Source organism: Cryptosporidium ryanae, assembly GCF_009792415.1.
Source record: "Cryptosporidium ryanae isolate 45019 chromosome Unknown contig_13, whole genome shotgun sequence".
NCBI classification, from domain to species: Eukaryota; Apicomplexa; class Conoidasida; order Eucoccidiorida; family Cryptosporidiidae; genus Cryptosporidium; species Cryptosporidium ryanae.
In genome coordinates this window covers 479,025-500,062 of record NW_027125556.1, presented here as the reverse complement: position 1 = coordinate 500,062, position 21,038 = coordinate 479,025, and the positions used below count along the sequence as shown (strand labels likewise).

Here is a 21,038-nt window from a genome sequence, read left to right as displayed (position 1 = left end):
TTCATTATGCTATCAGCAAACGAGTTGGGTGCATGCTGTTTTTTCGTTTTGTAAACGGTTCTTTTATGTCCCGAGGACCTTTTTGCTCCAGGTCCAAAAAAGGAAGCCGATGTCACCCCGTTAAAGCACTCATGGTTATACTCGTCCAAATGAGGACCGATATTTGAGTTAACCACAAAACCATTGAGTCGGCAAAATTCGGTGGGGTCTGCCGTGATTAGGTGCAACGGCGAACACGTAACGGAGTGGTCTGAACATGGAGCGAAGTTGAACCTAACAAACGGTATTTCGTCATTATTAAAGATATATGAATTGTGTGAATTATCAAAATAATCAGATTTGCACGAGGAGTACCAGTAGTCACAGTAATCCGAGCATATAACTGGCAATCTCTGAGATATTTTATTGCCATTTCCAACTTCGCTGTCGCAGTAGGAACAGATGAGCTTTTGGTAGTAGTAAGAACAGTCGCTTGAAAGCGACGTTTTCGTCGCGAGTGCGGCGAACAACTTTGACATCGCCTCTGAGTGGCTTTTCTTGCAACACGTTCTTCTTTCATGTTCTTTGCATGCCAAAAACTCGTACCTATTATCGTAAGGTAAGTGTTTTTCTTCACCTTTTTTGTCATAAAACCCCAAACAATAGTTCTCCCTCTTTTCTTCTGAATTTATTAAGGACAGATTGATCGCAAACGCCAATAGCAGCAGCTTTGCTATTGCCGACATTCTTGTGTATTCTCCTGTTGTCTCTGTGTCGCCTTCTATATTTGAGATACAATGCAAGGCGTTGTTAAAGAAAGCCCTTGTTCCGTTCGGTTGTTGCGTCTTCCGCCAGCTATTCAGTTACCTTCTCTGTTCGGTACACACGCAGGGCACTGAACGGTCCTCTATACTGTCCCACAGAAATGATTCAATTTAGATACACAAGTCTCTCTCTTAGCTTAGTTCTTAGACACTCCAATATGGTGCGTCAACTAACTCCATGTACGGGGTGTCTTCATATCATTATTTCCGAAAACGCTGCCGTTTTTGTCAACAGTACTTTTCCTTCTGCTAGCCAGACTGTTAAGGCAACAAATACACCTCTTATTCAAAAAGTTACGGGCCTTGCTTTCTTCCCTGAGTCACTATTTACATAACGGGAAAAAGGGAGTGCCCGCCCGAACACGTCTCTAAACCGGCACAAGTGCTGGTAAAGAGAAATACAAATGATGTGTTTACTAGTCGAGAGCCTGCTCTTTGATCGGAAAGAGAAAGTCACACACCGGAAGCTGGGGCAAAAACAGTGTATTTTCGGTACTCCGTTGTTAGACATGCGCTTCGCCTCTTGCGTCTCCCAAAGAAGCTTCGTTTACCACGCAAATAAACGCGTCTGAGGAATTCAAATGAACTCAAACGACTGACATTCGGGATTAGCATGTGCAACTTATCGCCCTTTGGTTACGTTTTGCTTCTCTAGTGCGCAATCTCGCCACTTAAACGTCGCATAGCTCGCCGGCTGGCGCGGACTTTAGAGCCTGCCATGAAAACACGAACGCCGTTTGCCTCTCTCAGAGACTCAATCTTGTTCACATAACAACAGAGTCTCCCTGCAGGAGTAAGACTCGACCACCACAGCCTAACCAAAAGAGACATGTGGCGGCTCTTTGAATATGACAATAAAATACCCGGCACCGTAAAACGCAGCCTGGATTTAATAAAGGTGGAAAATAGTAAGGCAAATGTACGTTTGCTCAGCAGGAACAAATAAGACAGAGCAAAAGAAATACATAACCTTTTTGGCGAAACGAATAGCAAACGAGTAAATGGAGAGCAGCAACTTGGTTCCGAGGTACATTTTGGATGGAAGTCGGGAGCCGCTGAAAAAGTCAAGACTGTCTTTGGAGGAAAGACACGAATTGTGCTTGTCGATAGGAGAGGAGTGCATTCAGGAGGCGGAGCTATTGGAGCTACTTAGGAAAAAGGAGCACCCAATATGCTACGATGGATTCGAGCCGTCTGGCAGAATGCACATAGCTCAATGCATACTGAAAACTATTAATGTAAACAAGCTAACAGAGTGTGGATGCGTGTTCGTATTTTACATAGCCGACTGGTTCGCCCTGTTAAACAACAAGATGGGAGGGGACTTGGACAAAATAAAGATAGTCGGAGAGTACTTCATTCATATTTGGAAAGCTGCGGGAATGGACATGACAAACGTAAGGTTCGTTTGGGCGTCTGACTTTATAAGCGGAGCGGACTCTAGGGAGTACTGGCAAAGAGTGTTTGACATATCAAGGAAATTCAACATAACGAGGATAAAGAGATGCTGCCAAATTATGGGGAGACAGGAGAGCGACGAACAGCCGTGCTCTTCAGTCATTTATCCATGTATGCAGTGTGCCGATATATTCCACCTCAAGGCAGATATTTGCCAGCTTGGAATGGACCAGAGGAAAGTCAATATGCTCGCCAGGGAGTACTGCGATGTTGCCGGCATCAGGAATAAGCCGGTAATTTTGTCCCACAAAATGCTTCCCGGACTGCTCGAGGGCCAGGAAAAAATGTCTAAGTCAGACACATCTTCGGCGATCTTTGTTGAGGATCCGCCCGAGGTGGTTGTCAAGAAGATCAAGAAGGCGTTTTGTCCTCCCGGGGTTGTCGAGGGAAACCCCTGCATCGAGTACATTGACTCGCTTATCTTCCCCAAACTCGGTTACTTCCAAGTCACGAGGAAGCCGGAACACGGCGGGGACATCACCTACCACTCAATTGAGGACTTTCACCTGTCCTATCTTAACGGAGATCTCCACCCTGGCGACTTGAAAAAAGGCCTCTCCGACTCACTTAATCTCATGCTGCAGCCCATTCGCGACCACTTCAACACTGACCCAAGGGCCAAAGAGCTGCTGCAACTTGTTCAGTCGTTCAAGGTCACCAAGTAAACCTGCGTCCGGGCCTGTTTAACAGACGAGTCTCTTTCTTCTCAATCCACCCGCTCAAAGTCCAGGGCGCCCCAACCATCCGCTCCAACTCCACCTGTCCCTTGAGTTACCCAGCTGGCCTCGCCCTCCCTGCCTGTCTTGCCCGGCCAACAGGCACGTTCCCCACCAGAGTGTCCATCCCACAACACCCTCCCAAGCGTCCACGCGGCGACTCTACGTCCCCTCTTAGCAAGGAAGCCCTGTGTGGGCACTCCCCGGGCGCAGAAGCAGGTGCATGCGGCTCGCATCCGCGTTTCCCGCGCGCGCCTGTCTGAGGCCGTGGCCGTTAATAGCAAAATGAAGGCCTCCGAGGCGACGGCCTCGTTGGCTCGTTTAGTTGTCTTTCACGTCGGTTTCGTTGCTCCCAGACGCGGCTTGATCAGGGAGCGAACTTTTCACTTTAACTGTGTAGAATGTCCCCAGGAGCGCGCTTCCCACTTCGTCTTTATTTTCCCTCCTCTGCGGTTTTGGCGACCCGGCCCGACCCCTGTATGCGTCGATCCGGCGGACACCCGTTTACCACTCAAATTTCAAGGGGAAAGATAAAATAAACTTAAGCAGTGTAGCAGCTTTTCAGTAACTGACTATCACAATCAGCGCGTTCCAGCACTGGTTTCAAGAGACTGCCTCGAGACTTCATCTGCACCCAGTCCCGACAGGCAGCAGGAACAAAACGAGAGCAGCCTTTGTTTGCTTGAAGCGAACCCAAAGAGTTAAAGGTGCGTCTGGCTCCCAAGTTATTTTATTTAAAAATGAACTTCTTTAAAACCGGTTCTACGAGAAAATCCAATTTTAGTGGAAACTTTACGAACTTCAAGGACATAACCTCCACTCAACAGTCCCATTTGCTCAAGATGTACTCGACAATCGTGGTGGGCTCCATGGTGACAGTACTTGGAGTCGCCTCCTTCATGAATGGGTTGTTTAGACTATCGAGTTCCTTTTTGGGCGTAATTGTTGGAATGGCATTGATGTACTATATAACAAACAGCTCCGACGGCAGTGGCTCTGTATCACCAACACGCATGGCGGCATACCTGCTTATTTGCTTCTTGCTGGGAAACAGTCTTGGACCTTTAGTGCTTTATGGCAGTTATCTCAACCCCGTTATAATTCCAACAGCCTTGGCTACCACGTGCATTATATTCGTCTCGCTCTCCTTTAGCGTCCTATTTACGAAAAAGAGAATACCCTTCTACTTCACGTCCCTCATATTGACCACAACGGCCTACCTGGCCCTTGTCTCCTTCTTTAACGTATTTACGAGGTCCAAACTGGTTGATGCCTTCTTGTCGTACGCCTCGGTTCTAATCTACTCTTTTTACGTCTACTACGACACACAAAAGACCCTCGAGGCCGTTTCCTTCGGCGAGAGAGATTTCCTCCTCCACTCCCTGCAGCTTTACCTCGACGCCGCCAATATATTCTCCAGAATCGTCGTCATCCTCATAAACAGGCACCAGGACGAGGAGGAAAAAAGGAAGAAGCGATACTGAAGGAGCCAACCACGTCTGAACGCGAACGACTCCAGGTACTTTAGTCACCCAATAAGACCTTTTATTTCACTGCACTGCCTTTCTTTCGTCCTACAGACCTGCTCCCCGCTCCCCTGCACCCATCCGCCCGCCTGCGTCCCCACATCAGGCATGCAACAATGGCGCTATCACCCAGGCTCCTCCGGCCACTCGGTCCGACAAGTGCTTTCACAGAAACAGACTTACTACATCTACATCTACACCAAACCTAAGAACACGACGAGCTGCTCGTCTTTCCCTTTCACTTGGCTCTCCCAGGATTCACTACATCGCCTTTGCGAGTCCGGGAGTGGATGAATGTCGGACGAAAAGCAATAAGAACTGAGAAACTGCAAATACTCTTTTTGTTCCTATCGCACCGCTTCTGATAACTTGCAAACGCTACCAATGGCTCCAATCCTACGAATTTACTAATTAATAAATGAACACAAAATTCCACAAAGCTCTCGCAGCTACCTCCGCTTGACCGAGAACCATCGGCTCACGAGATGCCATCTGGAACTCGGTAAATAACTAAAGTCTATGTAATCCTGAATTCATTAAAGCAATAAACTATAAGCCTCCCCCCTCCCCTCCTCCCTGTCTTCACCCATCGGCCTCATCTGGTGATCCGTTACAACCATTCATGTGTGACCCACTGACCGGGTATAGAGGAGCTAGCCTCCCGCACCAGCACCGGCGTTAACCGGCAGAAGAACTCCTCTGCAACGCAAAACGTCACTAGTCCTTGAGAAACTCAAAAGAGCTCAGAAAACATCCGCAGTCGTTATCAACGTCAAGACCGCCCTCCTCTGTCCTTGAAAGCGTGCTATCCTCCGCTCCGTCTGCCCCGTTCTCTCTCTTGTCCACTCCCGGATCGCCTCCGCTCATCCGAAAGCCGAGATCGGTGTAGCTCACGCCGTCCACAATCATTCCCCACGAATCAAGGAAAGAATCGCCGTCCGCTCCTCTCTGGCCTCGGGAGAACGTCCCATTCAGTGCGCCGCGACCGGTCGAGGAGCTCTGGATAAAACTCTTTTTTGCCTCATGCTCAGTCATGTGGACGCAACTCTTCACATCTTCCTCCTTCGCACCGTTCATAGAATCCGCTGCTTTCTGTGCCAAACCAAAGGAAAAACCACAAAGCGCAGAGGAATCGTATTGACGGCGCTGCTCGTCGTAACCGCTTTGAGTTAAAGACGCAGAATCAAATCCCAATCCTAACTTCATCCCCGAGCCGCTCTCAGCTCCAGCCGCCACTCCTTTGCCCACCCACCGAGGCGAAAGAATCGAGAGACCCACCATCATCGAATCTGACTTTGAAGGATTGTCGCCTGGCTCGAGACAATTGGGCCAGTACAAAGAAGACCCGTTCTCCTCCCCAGACGAAAGGTGCAAGGGACCACCTGCGGCAACCGCCGCCACTGCGGTTCCCAGATCACCTCCAACTGCTATCCTGCCCCCATCAATTGAGGAAAGCATCCAACAACCGTTCGCTGTTGTCGGAATTCCGCCTCCGATCCCTCCGCCGTTGTTTGAGACCATTTTGCTATACGTCTCAAAGAGAATACCATCCTCCTTCTGCAAACTCTGTTGCGCGTCACCTTCACCTTTTCCCCGGTCCTTTGTGATCTTGCCTATTCTGCCACTCTCATAACCTTCAGCCTGGCGGTAATCCGCCGGAGCCAAGGCTGCGGCAGGATTTGCAACTCTGTTCAACGCCTCGTAACGCGCATCCTTCTTATCCTGGAACGAAAATTCGGCCACCGCCTTCGAAGGGAACGGGGGCGGCGGGGGTATGATGTACTTAATCGCCTCCTGCTGGCAGTAGCCCTGTTGCTGCTGCTGACGGTCTTGCTTCTCGATCACATCGCCGCCCCCAAAGGAGACATCAGGAAAACCAACTCCCATTCGAAAAGGCTGAAGCGGCTCCTGCCGCGGAGAGTAACCACCTCGAACCAATCCTGTCCCGACATTCAAATTAGCCTCAAATCCTGGAGTTGCCACCGGCCCGAAAGCGGACGGACAGAGAACTGAAGCGGAAGCAGAAAAAGGGGCGAATCCAACCCCCAACGCTGGTATCTTTGCCTCTGACCTCACCAAGCCTCCTCTTCCCGTCCTATCAGTGCCGGTTGAGAATGAATCTCTCTCCGCCGGCAAAACCCCCGAAACAGCACCACAGGAGCCGCCACAAAGAGAAGCAGCACCGGTATTCTGAAGTGCAACCGCTGCAGAACCACTTCCTCCTTTATAACGCTTTCCCCTCTTTCTTTCCTTGTGCTGGAAATGACAAAAACAGCACATCACCCCATTCCTGCACTTTTTGTTTGATTTGTTCACGAAAACGCACGGCTTACAAAGACCAAGGACGTGAGTTAAAGACCCCAATGAAAGAGTCAGAGTCTCCAAATTTTGCTGCTCTTCGTCCACACCGAAACAATGCTGGGAGCCGGAATTCTGAAACAAAAGAGACTCAATCACATGATTCGGCCAAGAAACGTTGAAGTACTTCAATAGTGTCCCCAAGACTGAGGGGGTACTCGCGACGTTTGCCAGATTAAGACCACTCGAATGCTCCATCCAACTGACCACATCCCCAAAAGAAACCTCTCCACTCTCAAGTCCAAACAGCGTCCTCAGACAGTGGATAGGAAGTCCCTTTAAAACAAACTGAGTGCACAGTCTACTCTCTGCGCGGTACATTTCCTCTAGCTCCTTTTCTGCGCTACAGATTGTGCCAACCTGCTTAACTGTGCGAGATTCCACTCTAGGATCTATCAAGGCCAGTATACTCCTTATCACGCCCAATTCCAGTCCCTCTCGCTGCGCGTCGTTCACGCAAGATCTGTACAAGAACAGGCTTGAGATCAAATACGCTTTTGTTGGAGTTGAAACTTCACTATTCCCAAGTGGAGTCCCTGTCACTCCGCTAAAAATGCGAGAATCTGACGACAAACAGGGACTGCCTACAATACCACTGCAAATCTCTTGGGCGGACGTAACATTCAAACATTGCACTGCCGTCGCGAGTTCCTTGCTATTCTCAAGTCTCCATCTTATGCACACAAACATCATGTACCTCAGCTCGCCTATACTAATCAGAAACGAGTCGTCTTCAATACCACCTTCGTCCTTTCCTGCTGCTCCCCCCGTCGCGTCTGTAATTTCCTGCCCAATGCTGACGTCGTTACGGTTAGATCCGATCCCAACTGCCAAATCCGACGAAATAGAGGGGAAAACTGAAACGTCCAACATATTTACACTCCTCTTCGCTGCCCTATTATGCTACTAAACTGTCCTTCCTCTCTTAATGTTTGCGTATCACGCCACCTATAACTTATTAGTGTATACTACCTATTACCACCATATATCCACTATCTGTTCAACTCTTCCCGGTATCCAGATTCTTCAAAATTTGAACAAAGTCGTCGCTCGTATGCGTAATTCACCAAACGCAGGCTCTCGCTCTCGCATTGCCTGCTCCAGGAGCATGCCAAGTCGCAGATGGCGACTCTTATATCGTATAAACCTGCTCCCGAAAGTACTCCTTCTTCTCTACTCTATTTGTCCCTCTCACACTCTGTCTTCTTACTAAGATTCACAGTGCACGTACGTGATCCCACCTATCGGATCATTTATAATTATTTGTCCTGTCCTTTTTTATAATTTTATTATTTATATTCAGGTTCGTACATACAAACATACATGTAAATGAGGCTAGCCTTATTTATTGTTTTTACTACTATTTACATACCGGTATCTGCTTACATACATATACGTACATATGTGTATTGCTACTATTTAATATTATACTTTGTCATTTATATTCGATTTCCGCCCACTTGTACATATTAACCTCTAATATTACGCCCTATTTGTTTTAAGATATAGTAACACGCTAAGTGGATTTACTAAATAACTTGTTATTTGCGCATTAAGTATACTGCTATGTCCCACTACAAACTGAACACCCTCTGCCCCCACTCGGCCTTCCGCTTGCCAAAACCCCACTTTGTAAAATCACCACCAATATTAATACACGCACTGCACATATGTACTCAAAAACAAATTAATAATTTAAATTAAATAAATAAGTGCTATAATTTCCTTATAATATGCTAAAAAAACTAATTAGTTAAACACTATTTATTTATTCAACACTATATTTATATTCTCTCCACACTTGGTACTCACACCCACTCTTTACTCATAAACGTTCTGTCTAATCCCGCCTATACCGGTACATTCGTACACGTAATTTCCTAATATACATGCACAAAATGATTAGCATGCTTGTGGAACCCCAAAGTCAGTTCTCGAGAAACAGTCTCCCGCCCTTGTTGCACACCTCGCCTCTATCTACCATATTATTAATAGCCTTAACATGATGGCTCCAGGTTAACGTCTTTTTTTCGTCATCTGTTCCTTTATTCGGAGTGCCGGCCTCCCCCGCCAGTTCCGTTGACTTTTCCTCTCCCTGAGTCACCATCGCCGTCCTAACGCGTCCGAACAATACAGCAGGAGCCATAGGTCCATTTAGTTGCAGCATACCTCTGATGAGCAACTCGCACTCCCTGACTATATCGTACTTCCCGGAGTCTGACTTTTTTTGAGACCCTTCCTTGCTCAACGCGGTTTTTTCTGATTCCTTCGGTCTTTCTAATACGACAGGCGTGCTGAAATAACAGTATTTCTCTAAGTAAGTCTCTGATGTATTGATAAATGGAGGCAAAATCGCATTCACTTTTCCAGATTCCGTTCCGCTTCCCACTCCTCTTTCGGCTCCAACCCCGCCTGCGACGACTCCAAACATTTCTCCCCCGTTCCTGTGATAAACTCCGTCTACGTTTCCCTCACCTTCCTTCGCTTTTCCAATGTTTAAAGTTGACGTTAGCATCCCTGTTGGAAAATTCAAATTGAAATCTTCCTCTTCCAATTCGGAACAGCAGACATCCCCCTGCTCCTTGCAACTACCATCCTCCTGGCCACTCGCGTCCCCAACGTCACTCAGCAACCTATCATATGCCATTACATCATCATGATTTGCGTCCGAAAATTGCTCTGCATCTTTATGCATGCAAGCCGCGCCTTCCTTGCCTGTTGTACTTTCACTACCGGCTCCCTTTACAAGTGTGCTGAAGTCTAACATCACTGTCATGTCATTTATCCCGAATCCAACGTTGCCTTTTACTTGCGAAACGCCCTGGTCGAATTCAGAACCGCCGTTGCAGTCACCCTCCCTTCTTTGCTTCCCAGCCATGTCAAATGTTCCAGGTATCCCAAACTGCTCTTTGTTCTCCTTTATTTTTACCTCAATCAGACCTCTGGACATCATGCTTTCTAAATTCCAACGAATGGTCTCTTCGTCCAAGCCAAAATGCTTAACCAGTTCTTCCAGACAAACCGTATGATCACTCAAAACACCTCCGTTAGACCTCTCACCTGAAGCGCTATTCCCGTTTAAAGCTTGCTTTTCCGAAGACTTTGGACTCAAGGAAAACCAATTTAGCAGTGAATTTGAAGCTGAATTTGAAATTGAAAGCGAAACTGTCTCTGTTGGCTCCTTCAAATTAATCCCTTTTGAGGACCGGAAACTCGATCTTTTGTCTGCCGCGTCTGACAGGTATTCATAAATACTAACTTGCAAGAAATTCATCTTAATACCACTTTTAACTGACATGTCCAAAGCCGTTAGGTCGACCTCCACGTTTCCATAACAAGGATAACAGCTAAACGTTCTGCCTGGATGTTCTAGCTCAAAAAACTTACGAAACCGATCTATCTCGTTTTCTAAAACAGAAGCAAGTGGAAATGAATCTTCTCTTATATCCAGATTTAAAGCACCAGACCAGTAGCTTCTAGAAAGGGTAACCCCCGTTACGACTTGACAAACGTTGTCCAACATTGAATGAGACTTACCGCGACTCGAATACTCACGATTGTCCTGAACAGACCCGGCTATATCTTGGATAATCACGCTACAATGAGAAAAAAGCTGCTCTTCATCTTTTTTTTTGTTGCTGGCTGCCACGGACCCACCGCCCCCCTCACCTGGGGTCCCAAATACACCACCCCTTATGTTCTCTCCATTGTGAGTTCCAACGGTCAATTTTATCAGTTCATACACAGATTCATCCCTCTTGAGACCGTTCTCATCTAATGTCCAGCATTTCTCATCTATTAGACTGGAATTCTTAATCTTCTTTTCTGTGATATCAAAACCTATCTCCAAACTATTTCCCAATACCCTTTGAGCGAAGTTGTTTATAAAGTCATGTAAAAGGGTTAGGTTGTTTCCGTATATCCTCGATATCCACTCCAATACCAACTTTATTGGAGGTTTATTTATGCAGTTCTCTATTCTTATGTCATTTATATCACCTATCCACATATCGCTGTCCATACCATTGAAACCGTTTGTTTCACTGTGATCATCATCACCGTAACGATCACCATCACCATAAATATAACTCCAGTCCTTCATGCTATGCCTCGACCTCCTTGAAACGCTTGCATCTTTAAGTCTAGTAAATACGTATCTTCCCTCATTTCTATAATTAGGCTCAATTATAGAAAATTGCGGATAAACACCTTCATCTGAACAGGTTATAGGTACAACCAAATCCGCTTCTGTTTCCTCCATTGAGCTGTTTTCAATTAAAAACGGCATCCAACCTATAATGCACTGTGTCGTATCGTTTCTTTGTCTCAGTGCGGCCACGAGCTTGCTTAAAGCACGGTTTATCCATTCTTTGGGCACATCTAATTTCAGTAGGAAAAAAATTCCTTTGACATAAAAACCCAGAATATCGTAAGTGTCTATATGAGGCTCCAATAACTCCTTTAAAACGTAGTTTTGAATTCCCCTTGATATCCCTGAGTACCAATGTACTTTTAATATATCACTACTCGGAAATGAATTTATCATCGCAAATAAATCCACATTGTCTTTTTTGTTGTCCGGGAACTCTAAGATCAAATCAATCAAACGTTTTCTTAAATTCAATGCATATTCCATATACAACTCCTCGTAGACTCTTTTGAGTCTATAATTTCTTTGGCTCCACTCGTCTCCGCCAATTTTCTCCCTAGACAAGTGTATTCCTCCCTCCAACAGCACCTCCGCTAAGGGTCCAATGTAGTTGTGAATATAACTTGAATAAATTCTCAAATTGCTTTCTCTAAATTCCTGTTTTTCCAGCAATAAAACCACCTTTGCTGCGTGAGATTTCAACGCCGAAACGGCTAAAACCTTCCATGTCTCACCAAGACCCACTACTTGTGTCAGAATGTTTAAGTTGCCTACAAAATCAATAGGAGATAGTTCAACGCTTTTGTTTATGCAGTTGTAAATTGAAGCGTCAATTTTCAGTCCAAAAAGCAACTTAATAACCTCTCCCAAAATCAATAAATTTCTTTTGAATAACTCATTCACGCTTAAGCTTAACACATCGTCCTTATTATTGCTGCTGTTCTCCTTGTTGTGTCTGAAATAAATACCTTCACTCTCGCCGTCCTCCATCCTGTCCAATCTATTCCCCTCGTCATCACCATCGTCGCTGCAGCCATTGCCATTGAAAGTCTTCTTTGTTAACTTTGACCCTTCAGACGCAATAGGTCTCTCTGAAATGCTCCTTAACACATTTTCTAATTCACCAACTCCTCGTGTAAAACTTCTGGGGGATAAAGAGGCGAACTCCGAGTCAATGTTAATTCCTTCCTCCTCTAAAGAACATAGGCCTTTCCTTCCAACTACCAACTTTAGGATAAGAACTAACACCTCAAAATTCAGTGAATCGTAAGAACCGTCATCCAGACCCAATAATCTCAAAAATTTGCTCTCGTACATGTTCTGAAAACACTCAAGTCTTGAAATGTAACTCTCGAGTCTTTCCTCCTTCTCCTGGCCAAAGTCGCTCCTTCCAAGTAGTTTAAATAATTCTCTCTTTAAACAAATACAACCGTTTTGTGTGAAATCAGATTCCCTTATACTCCCTGTTAGAATCAAACCAAGCATTTTGTCTGATATAAAAGTCAAAAACTCATTTAAATACATCTCAAGTGCCTTCTCGAATCCAGCTGGAAGATCGTTCGAGAACAGGGAGTAAACCCTTTCTTTATATTTGTCAATAGCCATTCCGAGTCTCCTGCTATCGTCTTTGTCAAAGCAACTTCTGCTTATTGAATCCAAAAAATAATCCAAAGTTAATTTTTCGTGTCCGCAATTTGTGTTTCCACCGCACTCATCCTCATTTTGGCCTTGATAGTCGCATTCATACGTACATACGCTCCTTTGAGTAATACACCATCTGACAAAAACGTCTCTTTTATACTCACCATCTATCCCTATTATATAAGAAACTCCATAAACACCCAAGATGTAACTCAATATAAACCTGTTAAGTCCAAAAAGAAAATTGTAATGGAATGATAATACGTTATCTCCAGAAATACCAACATTAAAGCAATATCCGTATGCATTTCCAACATCTTTGTAGTTAACAAAATCAGAGCGATTATTGGGGATACCTTTATCTTTGATACTTTCGTCTGCACAGTTTTCCTCGCACTCTCCCTCCTCGAGAATCTTTTCTTCAACATCAAATCCAACAGATGTGAATCCCTCACTTTGTTTCTCTCCTTGAATGCTAAAGTGGCCTCCAAAAACCTTCTTTGAAAAACCCTCAGTAGAGATTGTTTCATTGCTTGTGAGCATGAAGTCCAGCATATCGCCATCTGGAAGTCCAAAAGACTTCCAGAGAAAGGAAATTTCTGGCAGAATTGTTTCGTCTACAACGAAATCTAAAAACAAATCTACCAGACCCATTCTAAGATCCACTGAAAGACCGTTAAAGGAGCTCCTGAACACCTCATTTTCCAGAATCGGAGATAAACTCGCGAAAATATACCGAAGATATCCGTTTTCAGGAGTATTATTTTGGTTGTATAGATCCTCGATGTTAGGTAACAAGCCACCACCAAGGGCTCGATTAATAGCTATAGAAATGCTCTTGGCAAACTTTTTAACGCGGCTGCTACTCTTGATCCAATTCTCCAAAAATTTATCATTGTATGTTTCAGGGCCAGAAGTCGTGGAAAAAATTGACCCACATTTTTCTCTGTTGCTATCATTCAAACCTAGTTGAACTCTGGTTACCTCCATGTTTAGGTATACAAAAAAGCTGCGCTATTTTGACTTTCTGCTCTGACCATCTACTGCCTGGCTTTGTTTTTACCTTTTGCTTCCGGTATGATTGGCTACCAGACTTGCTTTATTAACATTCCTTATGTTCGTCTTTTCACTTACATGCTTCTGCCTCTTTGCCCTAAAGCTTCTCCAGCACCTCACCCCCCTTTCGCGCACAACATCTCAGTACCTGCCTCTGGGAGGGAAACAAGTGAAAATACAAAAAGCACATGAAGGCCCCCCTTTTCTCAAAAAAATGCAGCTTTGATCTAAAGTTCTCCTCATTCTGCACTCTGAATTATTCAAAATATCAGAGTCATTTTCTTCTTTACATTGAGCTCTTTACCCCTTTCAACTCCACAATCAGGTAGCAGATCTTTTTGCCAAAGAACGGAAATTTACCTGCATCCCACACAGTTTTTTTTGAAATTCCGACAGGCTGAAAATAAAAGGGGTAGTAGAGGAATAATTTTTCGGTGCTTCAAATAATGTCCAAAAGAATAAAAATCTCCTCGAAAAAGGACTCCGATGGTTTTCAAATACCAGAAGTACTGAGAAGTGAAGCGAGTGTTTCTGGAGGCAATGCAGATAATCCCAATGTTGATGAAAGAGGGGAAAATAGCTGGCCGATATCTGATTCGAATAGAGGAGCTTTTGGCAAAAAATACTCCAAGATACAACTCCAAAGCAGGTGCAAGCTCTACAAGACCATAAAAACAGCTTTGGAAAATCCAAGGCAAAGACATGTAATTACATCCTCTGTTTTTAATCAGATCCAAAGAGGAATAATACAGGAGAATGTTACCAATTCTTCATTCGTTTTTAGTCTGAAGGAAATTATCAAGCTTATATTTGAGGGAGCCGGTATTCCAAGTATATTCACACTCGTAATTAGGGACTGGACAAGTTTCCCTGGTGTTGAAAGCAATATGAACCAAGTTATAGTTGATCTTCAAGACAACAACACCAATGTTATACAGTACTATCCATTAAGGTCCAGGAAACAAGGTGACACGGCGTTCCTCGAAACATTCACTGACTTCTTTTCTGAACTTGGAGAGAAGCTCGCAGTAATTCTCGAGGGAAATTCTGAACCAGAGATGCTTAAACTTGTCGTTTTAGGTTGGTTATATGTGCTGTCTAAAACCCCACTAAGACCACTTAGACATTCCGGCTGCGTAGCTTTAAATGGAGTACTAAAGGGACTCTCTAAATCCAGGAATGATATAGATGAAAAGATATCCAGATTCAAAAATCAAATGAAGAATGAATCTCCAGATTCGAAATCGTATAAGTCATTGGAGGAGGAAGTATCTTCCCAAGTTGAGATGACCAAGAATATTGATTTACTAATAAGCAAAATACTGAACGATTTTTGGACCCCAAGATCCCAAGATATAAGTGAAGATGTGAGATACAATTGTTTCGAAACACTGTCAAAAGGTATTTTGGTGTTTCCTTCTCTTTTTGAGGCAGTTTCCAATACAGAAATACATAGAGTTCTTTCGGACTTCCTCCCTGAAGAAACAAATCATTTAAACAAGATATTGATTCTTGAGTGTATTAGTTCAATTTTAAAGCTGGAAACGTTTAAAACAATATCCCATGATTTATTTAAGAATAGAATACTGTTGGAATGTCTCAAAAACGAGATAATAATTTCCTCAAAAGCACCTGAAAGCCATAAGGATCTGTTTGCGTTCGGGGAGTTATCTATTAATATTCTCATTTTAGCCCTTAAGAACGACTTTTTGGAGGAGGAGTACATTGATGAAATAGTTGATTTACTGTGGATAACATCGTCCCCACCTTCTTCCTGCTCAAAAATAGGAGCTCTCCTCGCGGAATTTATCGATTCTTCCCTATTTGACGGAGGAATAACCCACGATAAAGTTGAATCTCGAGAACTAATTGATCTTCTTGACAACCACATTGAGGGTAAAAAACTAAGAAATTCACTGGACTTTCAAGGTTTAATGACAATAGAACCGAGTAGAGTGAGATCAGATCTCCAAACACTCTTGGAATTTATCCACGAATTTGGTAAGGATTATGTTATACTTACTCACAGGTGCGTAAATGCTTTTTGGACCAAGGCTCCCTGTGTAAGGGATACCAAATTTCTTGTTGAAATGTTAGTTTCAACGGAATTATCTGGACAGCAACTGGAGCCACTCGACGAAGAAATAAGAAAAACATTGCTTCTTGTTCTTCACTCAAATGTGACTTATATTGAGGACTTACTAATGTTTTATATTGAAGAACCGAATTCAAATTCCAGAAACGAAATTATATTTGGAAAATACAGATCTCTAATCGCAATTTCATCCATAATGGAATACATTGAGCCATTAATACTTATCCACGAGAAAAATTTGGATAACTTGACTATTCTTCTTTCAACTTTTTCTACCATTGTCAGTCTTTACTTTAAACTTATAAGAACCAAAAATAATTCAAAAGTTGACGAAATTATTCCCTCGGGTATTTCTGTACTTAAGCAATTTCCACTTAAAAAATTACTTCAAATTTTGAACAGTCACTCAGATCCAAGAGTAATAGATGGAATTTGTATGTGTTTTTCGCCAATTTTAAATATTGATTTAAATGAAATTGATTCAGGTGATTTCAATGCAGTTTCGTCGCTGTTCCTTCAAATGGACGAAACTTATATTAAACAAGTACAAGATGGAATTTCTGATCTTAAAAAACAGCTTATGAGTGACTTTTTTGTCATTGGAAGGGATTATCTTGCGGATACAGATAACGTCCTTTACTCTGATATTGTTGAGGAACCAAAAGGCAAGAAATCAAGAACTGTTGAGTCCAAAAATTCATTTTCAATGAAAAACAAAGTTGCCAAAGATTCAACCATAAATACAATTTGCAAATTCAGAAGAATGTATGGTGTAATTAAGTATCTCACCCTGGAAAACATTTACCTAGATAAAGAATATAATAGGAACAATTATTCACCAAATAAGAGTAAAAACATAAATATATTGTCTCCAGAACAAGGAACTGGGATACCATATTTATTTGAAATATTAATAGAAGTATTGGAAAGATCTGGAAGGATAGTTCAAAAGAGTTCTGATCAAATCCTCGTTTACCAAACAAGTCAGCTTTTTTGCACTACTCTCGATATATTAACTACGGGATACACTCATCTTGTTCAAGATCTGCTCAGAAGCATTGACTCGACTTTAAATAAGCATGATGACCAAGTGATATTTAACGAATCAATCATTGAAATTTACAAATCAATCAGACACAAATTTAGCTGCACTCTTATTGAGACAATAAGATTTAACCTTAAACATGACTCTTTGAATGACGCTAGCAACAATTATTGCTTCGATTATCTCAACATTCTTTCAATATCGTCTGTAATGGTAATGTTTGGTCTCCAAGGAATAATTGAAAATAGTGTACAAGAAAATGAAGAGTTTCATCCAATAATTGAATTAATAGAATGGAAAATTCTTGATTCTGATCTTTCATTGATAATAAAAGAATATGTTTATTGGACAAATCCAAATAGAAATAATGAAAACGAAAATGAAGTGGTATCTACGGTCTCATCGGCTTTGATTGAAGGTTTTAACTGTCTCATTACTTCCGGTAGTGATAAGAAACAACCACATTATCTACTTTACCCAAGTTGTAGGATATTTGAACCTCTTGATAACATTAAAGATGAAACATTTGTAACTAGTTCTGAGACACTTGAAACATACCGAAAAAAGATAAAAGAATTCATATATAATAAGTTCGCTCCTGGATGTATTCTTTCCTTGTTAACCATTTTTTCCCAATATAAATTAATTAGCCAATTATTTATTCCTGTAATATTTAAGTATCTGATTGACATTGAAGGGGTTATGGTAAATAATTATTATCTAGACGGAATCAAGTACATCATTAAACGAGAGAACGAGAGAGAAAAATTGTTTCTCTCAAATAAATTCTTAGATTCGTTTTTGTTTAATGATCCAAATAATACTATTGGAATATTCAGTATATTGCTTATCACAATTGTATTATCTTGCATTGAGAAAAACTTTGAAAGGGCTAAAATTGTCTCCAAAAAGCTTATTCCTTCTTTTACCAGTAAGATCGGATGGAGAAAGGTTGAGGAAATAATAAAAGAAAATTCGTTGGATATTTCAAAGTCTATTATTGAGAGTTTTAGATTTGCTCTTATTGGGGAAATCCATTTACCAATATATAGAAACGTAATTAACAGAAACGAGATTATCGAAAAATCTATTAAGACGAAAGATTCCATTAAGGCTTACATTGATCTTTTAACCACTCAAAACGCACCAGGAGGTGGTAAAACAGTGCTCAATTTACTTTCATCTGACGAAATAAATCATATTCTTGACGAGATCAAACTTTTATGCGACTTTGGCAATGAATCAAACAATGAGAATGTCTCATCTTATTACTTTATTAACGAATCATTTGATGCAGAAATTAAACAGTTTCTTGATACGATTGCCAGTTTTTCGGATAAGGACCAACAAAAAAAAAATAATTATATACAAAAAAATAAAAATACCACCAATGTAGCTTCTTCAAATCACAATACTTCAAATGTTATCTCTTCCAAAAATAAAAAGAATAAATCCAAACAGAAAAAGAATTCACTCAAAAATTTGGATATATATAGTGACGATGATTTTGAGGATGATCTGGGAGAAGATGACTTTGAATTCGATGATGAAAACCATTTAAATGATGAAAACATTAACATTGGGAATAACAATAAGATAGATGATTTAAAATCAATTTCTTCTTCTAGCCATATTGAAGAAACAGTTGATACTAAATGATTTTCGTTTTATGACTATAGTTAAACATATATATGAATTATTCTATCATTACATAATTTTTTTGTATCCAAATAATCAGTTGTCCCATCTACAAAGTATATTCCCATATTTTGATGTTATTACATCCATATTTCTACATCCCCAATACAAACCAAGACTGACTGTGCTGTTTTCGTTGTGATATGTTTCTTTGTTTATGCTCCATAATGCACCTGGACCAGAACCAAGCATGTATGGTTTGTTTAGTTCGTCCAAATCCAATCTCTCTGAAAACACTATTCTGGTTATATTTTTGTATGCCAAATAACCTGAAATGTAAATATCATCAGCGAAAAACATATGTTCTACGGTTTCTCTTGGACATTTTTTTTTTAGAGTTAATATATCATTATCTATGAATCTTTTTTGAATAAAGTATGTTCCAACCCCACTTAACAAATCAACTGTTGAAATAATAAAGTTTGGATCTTTTCTATCGTGACTCAATCTATTTAGTCTGTCAGTTCTGTAACTCGGATCGCATTTATCCTGATAAGCCTGTCCTCTTCTTCCCAATGCTGAATCTGGGAATTTCTTGTGAACATAAATGTAGTCACAAACCAAGTGTCTTGAATATTTTGTATCGTCATCTAACACAACTAATCCAGAATCCTCTGGTAAATTTCCTATTTCTAATGGAAGTAAAAATTTGGTTGCTGGACCATAGTCATTTCCCCTTATTATCCTTAACAATGGAAACTTTTTTTTATCTAGTAAATACTCTGGAATTGGTGGGTACTCCTTTCCTGTTCTCTCGAATTTATATGGGACAGAGAGTATTATTTCTTTTATACCATATGTTTGTCCATGCAGCAAATTCAAATAAACTTCCAAATTATTTATTCTATCAGGGGTTGTTGTTAACAATATATAAACAGGACCATCATATTTATACTTGCATGGATATAACAAAGTTTTTGGGATAAAGCCATTCTTAGAATCTTCCTTTTTGATCAGTTCTGCTGCTGTTACATTTTTCTCATTCGCTTCAACATACTTAGAAATTTTGTTTATAGATGCTGATATCATATCAAACATGTCCTTGCTTTCTGACAACTTCAGTGTTACTCTATTCAATGAATTCAATAGTTCTTGTAGCTCGTCTTTATCTATTGTCTCACCTTCCAAAAAGACTCCTTTCACAACTTCCTTTTTCTCGTTTGTTATTGCCTGATTCTTGGTCCTTACTTTTTCATATTCCACCGCATTGAACATGTACACTATTGCTGCCATAAATATTATTGTACCTATTAGCAATAAAATGAATTTAAAACGAAATATCTTTTCGATCCCACATGACATTCCAAGTATCCTCATTTTTAATTGCGTTAATCCACTTTTATATGTTTAAACTCTATATTTTATTATTTAATTTATATTAGAAGTTATAAAAACATTTAAAACATACATTTAAGAAATATATATTTTAAGACTATAGTAAAATTATTTCCTGACCTCCTTTAGTAAGAGTTTAAAGTTGAAAAAAAGCAAATAGGAAATTAACAAAATAAACAAAAGTTTGATTTTTTATTTTTAACAAAAAAAAAGTATGAAAAAACTGTGCTTGGATTCTAATATACATGCATTGCATGCAAACACTGCTTAATTTTTCTTTTTGCATGTAGAATGTAAAAAGTGCATTGTTAAAAAACTATTAGTTTTCTTTTGAATTCTTTCTGTCCTTTTTGCTATTTTTGTGTTCAAATCTTGCCAAAATTATTGAGATTATTATGAATAAACCACAATAAAATAACTGTGGCATTGTTATTCTCTATAAAAAATAAATATTATGAATATTTTTATTTATCTTTTTAAATAAACCATCTTTGTTTAACAGATTAAACTTACCCTGAGATTTTCGTCGTCAAAATACTTTTCGAAACCCTGTACTGGCAAATAAACTAAGAAGAAGTATAGGATGAATAAAAAACAAGCTCATTAGATTAATTTACCTGAAAATGCAATTGTAAGTGACAATAAAAGCTCGACTGCAGCATTTAATGAATATGTTGCAACTCTTCTGTCAAAATGTGTGTAAATTGCGGAAATAACTCTAAATAAAGGAAAAAAAAGGCATTAATAATTAAATATCATGTACAATTTCTTCTTTTGAATATATGAACTTACAACAATGAGGATAATATCAGTCCGGGATAGTTCTTAAATAGATAATTCACAAAGACATATACTCCATGAACTCCTGTTAATCCCAAGAAAATTTCCCTCAAAACCCTGATATACTTCGGAACCGGATTATTTTTTACAATTATCATACTTTGGTTTTGAATATTTACCGGAGAACCTATTTAAGTAAATCATTTCGGAATTTTAACAAAAGCAAAATTAACGGGGAGTTGTGGGTAAAAACGCAAATATAATTTCAATTGATACCAAACATACCAGTTTCACTAATTTTTTCTGATATCACTTCAACTCCGTTCATTTTATTAAAATATCCTTGTTTACTCTTTTTCCTCTTAAATTGACCAAAA

At 40.8% G+C, this 21,038-nt stretch overlaps 8 protein-coding genes across 8 annotated transcripts; 3 read left to right on the top strand and 5 right to left on the bottom strand.

Annotated features, from left to right (window-relative positions):
* Window positions 1–78: 78 nt before the first annotated feature.
* On the bottom strand, window positions 79–725 carry FG386_000387 (uncharacterized protein; the record flags this gene model as incomplete). Its single annotated transcript, XM_067339737.1, has 1 exon — window positions 79–725. A coding segment is annotated over one exon (647 nt), but the record flags the coding sequence as incomplete, so codon positions are not given.
* A 1,079-nt stretch (window positions 726–1,804) lies between these two features.
* Window positions 1,805–2,926, top strand: FG386_000386 (tyrosyl-tRNA synthetase class-I aaRS; the record flags this gene model as incomplete). Its single annotated transcript, XM_067339736.1, has 1 exon — window positions 1,805–2,926. One exon carries the CDS (start codon window positions 1,805–1,807, stop codon window positions 2,924–2,926), a length of 1,122 nt encoding a protein of 373 aa, XP_067196432.1.
* A 791-nt stretch (window positions 2,927–3,717) lies between these two features.
* On the top strand, window positions 3,718–4,461 carry FG386_000385 (bax inhibitor-1; the record flags this gene model as incomplete). The annotated part of the gene is made up of 1 exon (XM_067339735.1): window positions 3,718–4,461. One exon carries the CDS (start codon window positions 3,718–3,720, stop codon window positions 4,459–4,461), a length of 744 nt encoding a protein of 247 aa, XP_067196431.1.
* Window positions 4,462–5,220: 759 nt separating this feature from the next.
* Window positions 5,221–7,734, bottom strand: FG386_000384 (uncharacterized protein; the record flags this gene model as incomplete). The annotated part of the gene is made up of 1 exon (XM_067339734.1): window positions 5,221–7,734. The coding sequence occupies one exon, from the start codon at window positions 7,732–7,734 to the stop codon at window positions 5,221–5,223; it is 2,514 nt and encodes an 837-aa protein (XP_067196430.1).
* Window positions 7,735–8,788: 1,054 nt separating this feature from the next.
* FG386_000381 (uncharacterized protein) lies at window positions 8,789–13,642 on the bottom strand (the record flags this gene model as incomplete). The annotated part of the gene is made up of 1 exon (XM_067339731.1): window positions 8,789–13,642. The coding sequence occupies one exon, from the start codon at window positions 13,640–13,642 to the stop codon at window positions 8,789–8,791; it is 4,854 nt and encodes a 1,617-aa protein (XP_067196427.1).
* A 512-nt stretch (window positions 13,643–14,154) lies between these two features.
* Window positions 14,155–18,507, top strand: FG386_000380 (uncharacterized protein; the record flags this gene model as incomplete). Its single annotated transcript, XM_067339730.1, has 1 exon — window positions 14,155–18,507. The coding sequence occupies one exon, from the start codon at window positions 14,155–14,157 to the stop codon at window positions 18,505–18,507; it is 4,353 nt and encodes a 1,450-aa protein (XP_067196426.1).
* Window positions 18,508–18,582: 75 nt separating this feature from the next.
* On the bottom strand, window positions 18,583–19,863 carry FG386_000379 (uncharacterized protein; the record flags this gene model as incomplete). Its single annotated transcript, XM_067339729.1, has 1 exon — window positions 18,583–19,863. One exon carries the CDS (start codon window positions 19,861–19,863, stop codon window positions 18,583–18,585), a length of 1,281 nt encoding a protein of 426 aa, XP_067196425.1.
* Window positions 19,864–20,200: 337 nt separating this feature from the next.
* On the bottom strand, window positions 20,201–20,989 carry FG386_000378 (uncharacterized protein; the record flags this gene model as incomplete). Its single annotated transcript, XM_067339728.1, has 5 exons — window positions 20,201–20,317; window positions 20,395–20,447; window positions 20,499–20,599; window positions 20,674–20,848; window positions 20,947–20,989. The coding sequence occupies 5 exons, from the start codon at window positions 20,987–20,989 to the stop codon at window positions 20,201–20,203; spliced, it is 489 nt and encodes a 162-aa protein (XP_067196424.1).
* Between the last annotated feature and the right edge of the window lie 49 nt (window positions 20,990–21,038).